A 15,750-nucleotide genomic window follows, 5' to 3' on the forward strand; every position below is an offset into this window, starting at 1 on the left:
CCATTTCCTTGAGTTCTGTCACTGGTCACAAGATTGAAGAGATCAGTGCCTGCCTCTCATGAGGAAGCTGTAACTGCAATGAGGTTTCCCCTCAGTCTCCCCTTCTCCAGCCTGAACACACCAAGTGACTTCAGCCACTCCTCCTATGGCTTCCCCTACAGACCCTTCACCATCCTCATGCTGTCCTTTGGATGGTCTTAAATGGCTTAATGCCTTTCTTACATTGTGGTGCTGAAAACTGCCCCCAGCACTCAAGGTGAAGCTGTCCCAGTGCAGAGCAGAGCAGGACAATCCCCTCCCTTGCCTGGCTGGTGATGCTGTGCCTGATGCCCCCAGGACAGGGTTGGCCCTCCTGGCTGCCAGGGCACTGCTGGCTCATGTTCAACTTGCCATCAGCCAGGACCCCCTGGTCCCTTTCTGCAGTGCTGCTCTCCAGCCTCTCATTCCCTAGTCTATACAAACCACACCAGCTATGAAATGTTGTTAAATTGATGTTTTCTATCAGCAAACATACTACGACTTCTCTGATAGAAGTAAAGTGTGTCACTCCATCAGCAATATCTAGGAACTTGATAGACAAAGGGTGAAAAAAACCTAACACCTTACCTAAATTGCTCAGGCCTGATTCAAATGCTGTAGAAAGGCCACAGGATGGTTCTTCATTTCATCCACGAGGGGTTAAAGGAAGGAATAGGCCTCTGCAAGCTGCTAACTGAAAGAGCATCTTGCTCTGACAGATACCAAGCCCTAATGTTTTGGCTCCCTGTGCTCGACCTGCTTGAATAAAGCAGCTGTGCTGTGCAGTTTTCCCCCACCCTGCTGAATACACTCTCTCTTTTGAGAAAGATGGCTGTTTCCTCCCCTACTCAGGGACCAAAGCAGCAATAACTCTGCTTCTTGCCCACTCCCCAGAAAGCCACTGTGCTCTAAGCAGGGCTCTTCCAATTTCCACTCCTCCTGCTCCCAGCTTGGGCTGCTCTATTGAAGACTGACTGCTACCTCTCTTACCATTTTGACCTACTAAATGCTCTGGAGCAGTGAATGAGTAAGCAGAGATACTTCCAAGTAAGCCTGAATATAGAGCAAATTGTACAACAATACAATATACCCTTAATAGGAAATAGGCAGCCCTCCTACGAGGGCAAAATCTTTGGCTTTAACTACCCCAAATAATTCTGTCCATCGTTTCCTCTCAATAGAAGGAATGGACCAAGCAGAGGTGCTTTACCTGGACAATTTAAAAATAAAACTCAGAACTTTTCTAGTACCACTGTGGAAAGTAATTTTGTGTCTCTGCAAAGAGGTATCAAAATATAAATACAGCAGTATTCTTAGAAAAGAGAACGATTTCAAGTTAAAAGTATTAAAATAAACAACAGTTACAAATAAACATGTTTCAAAATTCATCTCTGACAGATTAACTTCTCCTTTTTCAATTCAGCCACTACTTAAGCAGGTGATAACTAATACCATCACTAGTCACCAAAACATGCCAAGGAACTTCCTAACAACACTTTTGCAACAGCAATAGCAGCTGATAAACTGCATTTCTCTGAGAGCCTTTTTCCTTGCTACATATGGTGAACCAACATCCTGCTACTAAGAAACATTTCCTGTATATTTACTGGTTGTATTCCAACCATTTTGTATTTATTCAGCATGGCAGTAAGTAATGCCCTCTGCTTCACACCTGGATTCCAGAAAAAACTTCTGGTAATCGCTGAGGTTTTAATCATCTACATATGCCTACAATCAACAGATGTAACATTCAATTCTTAATCTGTAGAAAAGCCTTCCTATGGATTATGAGGTGTGCACCCTGCTCCCACCCCATTCTAACATGAGCTGTGACTGCTATTTGGGGCCCACCCGTTGTAGCACAGCCAAGCCACTGCAGCATGGGCTGCTGCTGGCCAGCTGCACTCCCAGCCAGTCGCGTGAGTGAAGGAAGCACTGACTGCTAGTGACTAGCTATGTTAGGTGATGGGGTAACCCTGGCTAAGTGACAAGCCAGCTGTGCTTCTGGCTCACTGAAGCTAACAGCTGCCCTCTAGTGATGCAGATGCAGCAGGAGAGTTGGAAAAATTATTCACAAAACAGTAACATTATTTTCACTTCATTTTGTACCAGCACAACAGATCAGAACCACAACCATCTGAACGTGAGTTCTGGGCAATTGCCAGCTGCGACTTGAAGGCCCAGCCCAATGCCTGCATGGAGCAGACCTCCCAAAGTTTAGAGAAAGAGCAGCTGCCTGGGAACAACCAGGCAGTCACAACTACCTTTCTCCCCTGAGACAGTGGGGAAGAAGGCTGTGGGGAGAAACCAGTTCGTGTCCAAAGGAGAGCTGGCAGAATTGCACCGTGGTTCTGTCGCGCAGCAGGGCCCGTCAGGCAGTACCAGGGCTGGGTGGCAGCCTGCTACACTCACCATCACCTGCCTGCCATCCTTGCCCCTTCCCTCTTCTTCAGCTAGTGTAGTAGACGTGAAAGAACAGAGTCTTATTGCGGAGCAGAGAGTAGGAGTTATCAAACTTCAGCAGGTAGATGCCCTCGCCCGGGTACTCGTGGCTGCCTGCCTGTACCTCCCGATGGCTGTTCCTGCGGTACACAGGCATGACCTCTCCATAGCGGTTCCGCAGATAGCTTTTGGAACCCCGTTCCACATCACCCACAGGGGACAGTCCTGAGTGGGAGAGAGGAGACAAGTAAGTAGGGCAGAACCACCTCATGATCCAGAAAAAGACCAACAAGACCAGAATACAACAGAGACATGCAGCTATATGGAAGGCTAACAGGGATAGCATTAACCAGAGCATCTCCTCTGACCTTTCTGCAAATAATTCCCACAAAGTCCAGCCTTCTTTATCATAACAAAGGTCATACCAGGAACCAGTTCTCTTGGGAATACTGATGGGACAATATTTACTAGCCCACCAGCCCAGTCTCCTCTCATTTTTAGCTTAGACACCTCACTGCTTTCATACACGCAACAGCAGTCCTGTGATATAGACTTGAAGCAAAGAGAGGCAGGAAAGCTCTTAGCTGTTACCTCATGGTATCTATGTCCTCAGGTCACTTCTCCAAAAGGATTCCTCATAAAGGAACCTACCCCTGATTACAGGGCCTGCAAAATTCAGACACGAACCTCCCAGCTACACTGGTCACACATCCCTCAAGCCACAGAACAGGCAACATTACTTTGTGTTTCCCAAGTACAGTGACACAGGTAGCAAACATTTCAAATACAGTCAGAAGGAGCTACTGATGTAATGGGAAAAAAAGAAAACACCAAGAAACAAGAAATCCCAAACCCCAAACAAACAAACAACAACCACAAAAAACACCAACCCCCAAAAAAACAGCAAAAACCAAAACAAAAAACCAAATAAACAAAAAACCCAAACAAACAAAAACCTTAAAAAAATCAACACCCCAAAACAACATCTTCTTGCCTCCACTCACCACCAGAAATTTCTCAGTCTGAGAATCTAACAAAAACAGTCAGGTTAAAATTTCAGACTTTAACCTTTTTATCATCTAGAAGTTGACTGAGTGAATTCTGATTTTACTTTTCCATGTGTTCAATTTTAAGAATGCTCTTGGAGAGGACAGTCATTGACATATGCTGAAGCAGGAAGGGCCAAATGCTTTCTTATCACTCTAACCAAAAACCTAGTAGGCTGCAGACATAGCAAACAGGCTGACTAAACAAAGTAGATGGAAATTGCAGCATCTCACAGATGCGCTCAGCAGCATGGCAACAAGCAACACAAATTAACCTTTATAAGATCTAACCTTCAAGTTCCTCGTCTTCCTCTTCATCCTCCTCATCACTGGATTCACTGACCTGAACAGTAATGGCAGTGCTAGTAACTGTGGTCCAGTCAAAATAGATTCCAAACCCAATGTCGTAGTCATCCGTAGCAAACTCCCAGCAAATGCATTTCCCATCAGGATGGGTTGGCACACGGACTGTCACCACCTCGCCTCGCTTCACCACCATCCGGCCATTCTTCTCCTTTCCCATCTTGGCTTTGAATTCCTTCATCTTCTCAGTGGTCCACATGGTGGGTGCAGCCAGAGGTGGGGGCTGAGCTGAGACAAGGGAGAAGTTCACAGGTTTACATCACTTTTCACTATTGACAAACTATTACCTGAAAACCTGAAGCTATTTCTGGTAAGGCACCTGCATTCTGGAGCCTGCTCCCAAAAGCCCCAGATGTGAAGTTTTTCCACTCACTAGCCAGGAGCCCAAATTTCCAGCAGGAATTAGAAGTATCCCCAGGACAGCCTCTGCTCTTCTAGTCAGGGCAGGCACTTAAAAAATTACCCAAACAAAAGTTCTGCCTTCAGGACTCACCTTTTCTCTGCTCCCCAAGGAGGTCTGCAGTCTCCAGCTCAGCTGAAAGGATATCCACAGCACCAGTGTGATCTGACTGAATCATGACTATATCCCCTACTCCCTGAGGTACATGGTAGCTGGTTAATCGAACAGCTTCCTGCACAAAGTACATAAGAAACACTGTCACAAAGACCACCCTGTTAAAAAGTCTCTGCCTAGATTTGAAGCGACTCATTAGTAACTCAGGCATCTTTATGAAACTAAGTCAGACCTACAGAAGCTTCTATTATTAGTGTAGGCTAGCTCTGAGACACCTCCTGGCATTTTTTTCCCCCACTGTACCAAAGTCATGAACTTTGAAGTCAAATGCTGCATCAGTGGCACAAATTTCACTTCCCTTGGTCTCCCAGGGAGTACTGGGCAGGCACATTTTTGCACTTGCATCAGAGTTGTCACCCCTCAACAAAGCAGCAGCCTTATAGATTTAGCCAACCATTCTTGGAAAAAAAATTTGCAACAACCAATCTCTCTAGGGAGAGCCTTACAGCTCTGTGTGCATCTAGACTACAGCCACAAACAGACTGCCATTGCTGCATCCTAGATAGAAACCCAACTGGTTCTCTCTCTTCTCATATATGCAGACTTGCAGGTCCTGAACTCGGTGTCACTTGTACAGGTTTCCCTGACTCTATCTGTAGGACAAACAAATTTGCTGCTCACAATAAGAAACAAAGGATTTCAGTTCCCTCTTCCATAAATCCACAAGAATGGAATTTCCAGAAGCACCAGATAAGAGCAGAAGGTGACAATTACCTTGAAGCCTCCGTGAGCAAGGAAGCAAGGACTAGCTGAAGACACAAGAGGGATTTTTATCTCCCACTAATGTACAGGAAAAAATGTAAGTGAATCTATGTTAATACTACTTTTATCTTAACCCTTAGAACCTCAGTCCCACAGAGGCAAGCATAGTAGTAGAGTGGGAGAACTGTTGGTGCGCTTCAGTCTTCATTCTCAGACACAAGAAACATCCATCTACCTTTCTGAGAGACTGGATTTGGTCAGGCAGCTTCTCTTCTAGTACAGCCACATTCTGGTCCCCCAGAGAGCCAATTTCTTCCTTCGAACGCTCTGTGGTGTCGGCACTCAGGTGCGCCCCAGCCTGTGACCTTTTGGAGGAAGAGAGCAGTACAATTCAGCACCTGCACCCAGGGCACAGCCAGCAGAGGAATCACTGCTCTGGAGCTCAAATTTCAAATGAGCTGAAGGAACAAGCTTCTGCGGTCAGGACCTGCCAGCTGGACAAAGAACCCCTGCCCACCCCAATCCTGCCATGTCTGCATGATTACTTTCCATGTGAGCCAGAGGGAGCAACTTTCATGGGATACTCCATATTTACCATCCTTTAGATGGCAGAAATTCATTGCACTCACCCCACAGCATGCTGGCTCACCAACACTATACTAAGGACAGGCATCAGTAGCAACTTTTCTGCCCAAGAAAGGACAACTTTTATGCCAGCTACTGCATGGCATCTGCATACTGCCTCAGAGGTCAACTGAATCGGTGAAAGAATTCAGAACAATTTTGACAGCCATCCTGAGAATGCCATCTATTTAAGTGGCCTGTTATGCCTTTCCTACTAGCAATTCCAACAGATACAGGGAGCACCCAAGTGTCTCTCTGCCATATCCAAATACACCCCACAGAGAAGCAAGCAGTAAGACATACAATGGGCAGCACAATAACTTAAGCAAAGAGGTCTGAGTACTGCACTGTAACAAAAGGAAATGGACATGCTAAAACAGTAAGAATGGTACATAGCAGGAAAAGAAAGGGCAAGAAAGGAAACATCTCTGGCATTTATTCTCTGTTGAGGGTTTTCTTCTAAATCATATCTTTAAAATTGCTGCATGTTGTCTATAGGTAGACTTATAATCCCAAATGAACTCAGATGCCAAAAGAGTGTCCTGACACATTCTGCATCCACAGAGAAGACTTAAACAGGGCAAATGTGGCTTTTGTTTTCAAATTGTTACTCCTATGGCACTACAGAATTTATCCAGAAACAAAGCCATTTTTTACTTATATTCTCTCAACAGTGTGATTTCCTTTCCTAGAATTGGCATGATAGACCAGAATGTCTGTAAGAACAACTCAAATGAGATGAATAGCAGGTTCACAAAATGGCAGCAGATGGATGAGATAAGAAGGAAACTCGGTGGGAACAATTTTTTAAAGGAAGAATTCTTGTACTCCTATGCTATGGCTTTCCAGCCTATTTGCATTTCAGTTTAGCTGTTGCATGAACGCACCTAGATGGGCTATTTGGTCATTTGCTACCATAGGTGCACACATCTGCTCAAAAAGCTCTCCATCAACACAGGAGCTAACAGGTTGGGATTTTTTTCCTCTAGATACATATCACTTATACCTAAGAGTCTCACTGAAAGATTAGGAAGAGCTACACAAGCTTTACAGGCAGACTTACAAAGACACAGTTCAGCTGATTCCTTCTCACACAAACCTTTTGGACCATCTCCATCCCTTTCAAGGAAGATCTAAATTAAGACAAATTTAACAGGTAATGTCCACAAGTATCTATCTTCTGCTTTGGTTATTTTGCTCACTATCTGTATTAATCTCTTTAAAGAAAATTAGAGGATATAATAAAAAGATGGAAGAACTCATTTATCGTCAGGAAGTCTGATTGAGACGTCAGCAGCATCAAACTGCTGTTTTGGTAAGAAGAGTAGTTTGGTGTGGGTTCTTTTTTTCCTGGATTTTTGCATTTTTTTGATGAAGCTGTGGTTTACCTACTGTAATTAACTCACACATTTCTGAAATTGTATCCTGGGCAACAAATGTATCATGGCAAATGAAACTGCACTGCATAGTATTAATGCTTGTAGCCAATTAAATTACTTGGCCACAAACACCACATGCCCAGCCGGTACCAACAAGCCAAACATCTGATAACAGGGTTGATCAGCAGGATTAATGGAGAGACACAGAAAACAAACAAAGAAAAAAGGCAAAATGTTGTCAATAAAATAGTAAAAGGTATTTTCTTGTGCAGCTTCCACCAGATTTACAGACAGCAGGCATGCTCAATTATTAAATTATCCTCCAGACAGGATACAGAAAATATTCCCCTGAAAATGTACTAGCTCTTATAATAGATTATATGAGGTTCCTTTCAGGTTGAATGACTCTTTGATTTGAATAGCTGAGCCATGAACTACATTTCACAAGCTTTAAAACAGCCTTAAAGCCTGTAAGAACAGGCCCTCCCATACTGATTCTGGTATATACTGTCCCAAAGCAGACAATTCAGTCTCCAGCCCCCTCTTTTTACCTGCACAGAACAAACTGCCATATAGAAGAGGTCACAGGAGTGAAACAGACTGTCATGCATGTGGGCCACAACACACAAAAAGGTTTTCCTACCCGCTCTGTGAAGTACTGGACTCCAAAGAATGAGCTAGCTGATCTGCAGGCTCTGTCTTTTGGGCTGAGTCTTCATTTTCTAGCAACAAAGAGAATATAGCAAGAGAAGGTGAAATAAACCTTGGTGTTTATAATACACTAACAGGAAAAAAAAAACCTGCAGCCAGCACTCAGACACTGACAAGGTCACACAGCTGTGGAACAAAGACCTGTGCCAACCAGTTTTTCGTGTTATGAGCTGTATCTAGAAGCTTGTGGAACAAAGATTTTTAATGGCCTCAACCCTAGGAAAGGGAGAACGAAAACCCTGGCATGTTTTTGATGTAAAGCCATTCTCAGAAGCAGGGTTCATTCAGGAACTACTAATCCTAGCTTTAGAAGGACAGAACAAGGCCAAATTTCATCATGTAAAGCTGAGCTGACAAAGCCCTGGAAAAAGCAATCGTGCAGCAGTTCACAAAGGGCACTGATGAGATGGAAATTCCTAGATCAGTGCTAAAAGGACCGTCTATAAAGATGGCTCCTGCTCTTCCCCGAGTCTCCTGAACTCAGGGAAAGCTCTGTCCCCATACGAGTGCGGTACGTGCTTCACAGCCCTGCTCTCCGATCGAGCTGAGGCAGTGAACAGGGCACGGACAAGTTCCAGCTTTTGCAGGTGGCTGATGCCCCTCGGAGGCATCCCAAGAGTCAGGGCGGGAAGGAGACAGCTCCAGCCCGGGGGCATGCAGCCCACGGCACGGTCCAGCTCCCGGCTAGACGGGGCCTCTGTCACCGGGGAAAGCACGAACCTCCATCAATCCTCGCTCTTCCCGCTGCACCGGGAGGAACTCTTGCTGCAGCTCCGGGTGCCCGAGCGGCAGGCGAGCGGCGCGGAGCCCGCAGCCCGCCCCTCTCCGCTCGGCCCCGGCACAGCCGGCACCGCGGGCGGCACCCGGGCCGCCGCCGTCCGCAGCGGGACCGCACTGCCACCGCAGGGAGCTGCCACCCTGCATGGCTTCTCCGGCAGAAACGAGCAAACCCACCACGTAAAGGAAACTCTCCCCGTAACACGGGGGAGAGTCGGCTCCGTGTTAGTTAGCCCGGCTAAACACCCGCTGCCTGGCTGCCCCCTGCCCTGCCCAGCCCGTACCTGCGGGGCCCCGGGGCGCGGTGTCGCCGCCCGGGGGCTCGGAGCGGGAGCCGGCAGTGGCGGCGAGCGCGTCCGACATGGGCACGGCTCGGCGGGAGGCCGGAAATACCCGAGCGTGGCCGGAGCGGGGCGGCCGGAAACACCCGAGCGAGTGCGTGTGAGCCGGGCCGCAGGGGGATGGTGGCACCGCGGTGCTCATCCCTCAGCTTCCCCTCTCGACAACGCAGCCAACCAGCGTTTAGTTCTGCAGAGCCGCGGGGCGCGGGCGGCGAGGCAGGCTGACAGCAGGGAGGGAGTGGCGGAAGGGAGAAGGGGGCGCACCTGCAGGAAACGATAGTTGCCAAGGTAACAGGGTCGCGGAAAGACGCGTTGCCGCGGCGGCCGGGGATGGAGCCGATGGAGCCGCGCCCGGGTCCCGCTGGGCCTGGAGCGGCTGAAGGGCCGCAGCCTGAGCCCGAGGGCGCGGGGGGACCACGGTCCGTCTTCCCCTTCCTGACCTGGAGCGCCGAGGAAGTGGCTGAGTGGGTGGCGCAGCTCGGCTTCCCCCAGTACCAGGTGCGGGGCTGCCGGCCCGGGCGGGAAACCCCCGCCCTCGGCGCCGCCTGAACTCAGTGTGCGTGTGAGAGCGGCAGGGGTCGGTAGTGGCAGAGGGCGATCTGCCTCTCCCTCCGCTTCCCTCCCCAGGAATGCTTCAGGGCCAACGGCATCAGCGGCCGCCGCCTCATCCACGCGAACTGCTCCAACCTGCCCGCCATGGGCGTCACGGACTTCGGCCACATGCAGGTGCAAAAGGGCCACTCGATTTTATTTCCTTCTTTTACGCTTTGCTGGACACAAACAGGAGCTCTGTCTCTTCCTCATTTTATGAACATGTAATTGGTCTTTTTCCTTTCAAACCTATAAATTTCCTTAAACAAACACTGATAGTTAAGGCTGAATTTCGGGGCTACAGTCTGGCCTTCCAAAGCTTCCTAAAAGTTCAGAAAATCAACAAATTTACTTAAATTTCATTACCCTCTTTCCCTTCCCTAGTGGAAACCACAGAGGGACCACATTTACAGAGCCAAATCATCTGTTTTGCATCACAATTTGAAGTTGGTTTCACCAGAAGGCTCAGGTAGAAGTTCAAACCAAGAAGAAAGAAGAAGTTCTATGCTCCAGTGGCTAGAGTATCAACACTGTTTATTTTATTCTACAATACCAAAATGCAATTTCACCACAGTTCTGTCCGATGCACAATCTTAATGGTTTGTTTGAAACTAAATATGCCACCAAAAACATTAACTAGTGCAATGACTTTGCCTGTTGTTTTGACAGAAAGGCATCAATTTAAGTTTTTCAAACATCAAACCTTCATGAATATTTCCAGCACAAGCAGATAGAGGCTACAGACATTTGTGCTTTCCAAAAGTGGAAGAATTTTATATGCTTTGTTATCCCTTGTATTGGGATATAGGGATATAGGGATGATGTATGGTGTTAGTTCAGCTGCTGAGTAATACTAGGCCATGGGTGAGACATATCAACTGTGACCCATTCTTCCTCTTGCTGGAACTGAAATTCCTCCAGATAAGCAATAGACAGCCAGGACCCTGCCACAAGCTTGGAAGTGAGACTGTCTCAGTAGAGTTTTCCCAAGCTTGCAGGTAAATTGGGAACATCTCACAGACTTCAGTGGAACCTAGATGCTCTCAAAAGTCATGCTGCCAGTTATTTGTGTTTTAAAGAACTTTGTTCTGCAGAATCCAAGCATGTAGAGCTCTACAGGATGGGGCCCTTTGGGTCTTTCAGGAAGTGTCTGCTAGGGCAGGTGAAAAGTTAAAACCGCAATTTCCCAACAAGAAATACAAACAAAAGGCTGTGAGCAGTTCAAACTGATACAGTTACTATAGAAATAAGAGTGATAGCATCAGCTCAATGAGATGGAAACTGTTTGCTGTTTAGGGGAAATGGCAGTTTGGTAGGGAACTACACAGCTCATTATGTGGAAGCTATGCAGCACGGACATTACTGCTGGTTTTAATCCCACTGTACTGGTATTTTAAATATCAAAAGCACTCAAGATAAGAGTCTGGTGTTCTTTTGTTATCACAAAAAGTATTCAGAGTCAAGCTAAAGTTGGGGGAGGGTTTTGAGCAAATACTGTGAAAAATCAGTAAAACCTTGCAAATTGTATTTTGAAGCTTCAATCAAATTAGATAAATTCTCAGAAGTTGCTTCAAAAACAATGGTAAGGCTCTGTTCACTCACAGTTCCAGGTCCAGCCATCTCAGACAACCAGGCACTCATCATTTTCTAAATGAACAATATGATTTTTCACAATTATTTTTTACAATTTTGCGTAGATTGTAATTTGCATTATAATTTAACAAACAGCAATGACTTCTCATTAAGCAGAAGAGACTGCAGTTCATTTATCCATAACTTGTTTGTCCTTGAAGTGCAAGGATGAAAGCAGAGCTATATTTATGCCACTAAGAGACCAGATGTGATGCCATCCCTCATAGTAAATCTGGAGAGGTGATATGCACTGCTTTAACAGTATCACATGGAGCTTACGGACTTAGATCCCCCTTATGTTGCAATTTCAAGCATGAAACTGTACCAAAATTCAGAATATCACTTCTTTTTCCTGCTGCTCTGACATGGAATGGATAGTTTTAGCTGTTGCCCTATTGTCTTGGTTAAAGAAATGAGAATTTCTGGTGTTTCATCTTGTATTTCAGGAAATTTCACGACACGTGCGAGAGCTGCTGGGGATTGAGGAGCCTCTCTTCAGCAGGTCCATTGCCCTCCCATACAGAGACAATATGGGTCTCTTCCTAGAGAGAAAGGCACCAACAGGAGAGAAAGCAGATGCCCTCACTTTCTCACAGTTTATCCAAAAAGCAGGACTGGAGCCCTATACTACAGCTCCTTCTTGGCAAGGATCCCAGACCATGGTGGGAGTGGATGCTCTCCCTGCAACACAGGACATGCAGAGGCAGAATTAGAGACTCATACTACACTTTTGCCTTTGTAAGAAGCCCAGCAGCCACAGCAGACTGCACCCTTATTACCTTGCAGATTGTTCAAGGAGGTACAGTTCCACCTTTTCACAATTACAAAAAATTCTGCACTGCACTGCCACTGCAACTCTTAGGCATTTTATTACAACAAACCCATTCCCACATGGTCTCTTTTCCACAATACTTCATTTGCTTGCAGGAACTAAGTGAAGTGGAGGTTGTGGATCAGACTGTACCATTGTCTGTCTTTCACTTCTGCTTCACAGTTGATTTAAAAATACCAGAAAAACAATCATAGACATATTTAAGGCACAAGTAATTGATAAGAACTTCCCAGATGCTCAAGTGAATAGATTTCTCCCAGGCTTCAGTGTCTGCAGACTGGGCTTGCTTTGAAACCCAGATGTAAGATAAATGGCACATACAATAACTGGTGTACAGGTGTGGCGATAGCTGCTCTCAGCATAGTTAAGCAAGGGTCTAGGTGCAACATGCATAACTAATCCTTGGCCACAGAAATTACTTCCTGTGAGGCAAAACCAGACAGGCAGTGTTTTATCATGGTAAGCAGTACTGTAATACATGAGAGATGGTGGCAGAAAGTACAAAAGAATACTGAACTAGAAAATTTAGGGAATAAAAATTGCTTTGTCCTGGGTGGCTTTGGACAGAGTATCCAGTTACCTGCTTTTTCCCCTGAAGGACATATCATATAGTCTGTGGTGGTGAGGGTGGGGTGCATTATCACCAGTAAGGAAGGAGAAGTGCTGATGAAGGCCTGGCTCAACAGAGCACTCCTGACTAAATCATTAGTATGTTCTCAGGATTCAATGGCTTTCTCAAGGTCCCTCATGGGGAATAAAAAAATAATAATAAAAAAAGACTGGGCCTGATCCTGTTTAGTTTTTTACACCAAAGCTGCAGCCACTACAAAATAACTGTAATTTGGTTTTGTAATTCAGTTCTGCAATTCAGTATTGAAGCTGCAATAGAAACACAGTGGAACTGAAGCAGTTCAGTGAAACTGAATAAGAAAACTATGTAATAAGCAAATTCAGACCAAAAAAACCCCAAAACTCAGGCAACCAGGGATAAGTGAGTTTGCTGAGCAGTGTAAAGACTGAACTCACAGAAGAAAATGTGTGCATAAGGTTATTGGCTGGAATATAGTCTGAGAGTTAACAGTGATGGTTCCTGCACTGCTTAATCCCATGAAAGGGCTGGTATGAGATCTCAGCAAAGCATTCCTCATGAGCTTCATTAAGGTTTGTGAAGATTTAGAATCATACCCAGCATTTTCCTCTGGAATTTCTGAGAAACTGTTGGAAGCAGCTGTGGATAATGGAGACTTGTCATCCGGTATCACGCTAGGCTCCACTACAACTGAAGTGAGAGATGTCTTGGTGCTGAGCAGCCCACGTTGCCTTGTAGGACAGTCTCCAGAGGGTGCCTAGTACAGTAGAGCACCAGGCATCAGATGGCACCAGACAAGCTCTCTCTCTTCTAGCAGCTGGCTAAAGAGACTTTCTCAGTGACACTGCTATCAGGTCAAACCAGGGAAAGGTTCTGGGAAGGGAAAACAAGTGGAAATATTTATTGGCAACAACTGTCCAAAGCAGCTTGCTAATAATGTAGTAAACAGTGGTTTTCTTCAGTGTCTGACTACAAGACTCCTTCTTGGGTCTTTGAGAAACCATCAGACTCAGAGACTTGAATATAAAATGTTGCAGAATGGCTCTATAATAGTCCTGCAAAAGCAGGAATCCTTTCCCTCAAGCAGCCTTCCCGTCTTAACATCCTCAGTAGCCCAGTTCATGAACTGTCATAAGATCATTACCCCCAAGAACTGTCCTCTCTAGATATTACCATAGGAATTTTTTTTTTTTTAATCCAATGCCCTAGTCTTGATCAGTTGCTTCAGACAACCCTGATAAGTAGGATCTAGGGACAAAACAACTCAGTCCAGGTCTTCTGTTGCTAATACATCACCTAAGGCAATTCCTGGGGCAGAGGTGTGGTCCTAAGGACAACACTGAATCCAGCACCTTCCAACCCAACAAGGCAGCCCATGCTTTATGTGAGACGAGGCAAGTTGCAAAGCAGTGACAAGAAGTACCTCAGCATTCAACTGTCTTTCTCCTCTTGAGTAATTGAAGAGGCAAAATCTTTGCTGACAAAACTCTCACACACAAAGCTGGGCAGGAGGGTTTTTGCTCTGCACAGATGAGGCAGCATTCAAGAAAGCTGAGGTCATAGCTTAGTTTCAGTGCCTTCTGGTTAGGCAGATTCTGCCACATGATGCTGTTCAGGCCTGTATAAAAAAATGACCACCATCTATTAATGGAATTTTATTTTCCTTGCAGGATGAACAAAAATCAAGTATCAATTACCAGTGTGCAAACAGATGTGAAGAGATACTCTCATCTCACACTGCTGGGAGGAATCACACTGACAACCAGATCTGTTTGGCTTGAAACCTCTGATCTAGGACCATTTTAGGTAAGGGATTTTAAAATTAATAGTAACAAGTCTAATATAGCTTGTATTTTATGTAGCTCATACTAATTGAGTAAGGAGTGGTCCTTGACAGGCTACATATAAAGTCGTACAACCATTCTGCCATGATGGCACGGTGAGCATCAGGGGTGCTTCAAGCGCACTCAGCAATGCACTAATTACAGCGTGGTTGTTCCGATGTTTTGGGTCCCCTTGTGTAGAAACAATGGGTTCGAGTTCCATCCAGTGGTAAAACCCAGAAATTGCAGGTTTGAGTCCTGCAGTAAATCCTGTAGTGAAACTGTATGGTGAAAGTCCCTGCACAGACGGACTTTGGTGGCTGCCCATCACTGTTCTTACATAGCAAGGGGCAGCAGCAGAGTGACACAAAGGAATCAATATGCAAAGAACTCAGCTGCTTGGCTCAGTCCTTGCAGGCTGATTTAAAGTCTTTAGCTGAAACAGCTGAGCCTTGGGATCTGGCTAGTTTTCAAGACCTGTAAAAAGCTATTTAAGAGGGTTCTCTTTTGTCTCTTCCCTGAGATTATTAGAAAGAGGATTTTATTCCAAACATCTCCCTGGAGCATCATTCTCCCTATTTGTTTTATCTAAGAGTTTATGGGGTTATATGACTTTATATGCAGCCTGCAGACAACATCTGTTTATTCAGTTAGTATGAGCTACATAAAATACAAGCTGTATTACACTAGTTACTATTAATTTTAGCATCCCTCACCTAAAATGGCCCTGGATCAAGAGCAGTCTTATCAATTTGTCCAAGTATGCAATGACAGGGAGTGAAGAAAGGGACCCAGATTCTCTTCAGTGGTGCCCAGTGATGACAAGGGGCACTGGAAACAAACTGAAATGTGCTGGTCCATCTGAAGACACAAACCCACCTTTTACTGTGAGTGTTGCTAAATTCAGAACAGGTTTCCCAGAGAAGCTGAGTTATTTCCAGCTGTGATGATACTGAAAACATAGCCATGGTCCTGGTCTGCCTGTTCCAGGTGATCCTGCTAAAGCACGAGTGGACTAGATGATCAAGAGGTCCCTTCCAACCCAAATGATTCCGTAAGGAAAAAAAAAACAACAAATGCCAACAGAAAAAAAAAAAGACAGTTCATAGTGCAGCAGGGAGGCTGGAATCCAAATCTACGCTCATGTTTGTGTGACCCTCTGTGGCAGCAAACTCTCCTACAAACTCTAAAATTAATTCATCTGTGCTGATGGCACTGAAGGTGTTAAAAAAGGTACTGCTGCAAGCAATGTCACTCCATGGTGACATGCACTGTGCTTTTCAGAACATTAAAAAACATCCTGCAA

The 15,750-nt window shown here is 45.5% G+C and overlaps 1 protein-coding gene and 1 non-coding gene across 2 annotated transcripts; one reads left to right on the forward strand and one right to left on the reverse strand.

Annotated features, from left to right (window-relative positions):
* Window positions 1–2,100: 2,100 nt before the first annotated feature.
* On the reverse strand, window positions 2,101–9,141 carry TMED8 (transmembrane p24 trafficking protein family member 8). The gene is made up of 6 exons (XM_018907991.3): window positions 8,921–9,141; window positions 7,792–7,870; window positions 5,381–5,510; window positions 4,363–4,501; window positions 3,798–4,097; window positions 2,101–2,685 (listed from the first exon to the last, which is right to left on the reverse strand). Exons 1-6 carry the CDS (start codon window positions 9,117–9,119, stop codon window positions 2,468–2,470), a joined length of 1,065 nt encoding a protein of 354 aa, XP_018763536.2. The 5' UTR covers window positions 9,120–9,141; the 3' UTR covers window positions 2,101–2,467.
* Window positions 9,142–9,153: 12 nt separating this feature from the next.
* On the forward strand, window positions 9,154–13,117 carry LOC115485488 (uncharacterized). The gene is made up of 3 exons (XR_007777827.1): window positions 9,154–9,265; window positions 9,605–9,703; window positions 11,647–13,117. It is a non-coding gene; the product is annotated as an uncharacterized LOC115485488 (transcript).
* The last annotated feature ends 2,633 nt before the right edge of the window (window positions 13,118–15,750 follow it).

This window comes from Serinus canaria, chromosome 5 (genome assembly GCF_022539315.1).
Source record: "Serinus canaria isolate serCan28SL12 chromosome 5, serCan2020, whole genome shotgun sequence".
In the NCBI taxonomy this organism is placed as follows: domain Eukaryota; kingdom Metazoa; phylum Chordata; class Aves; order Passeriformes; family Fringillidae; genus Serinus; species Serinus canaria.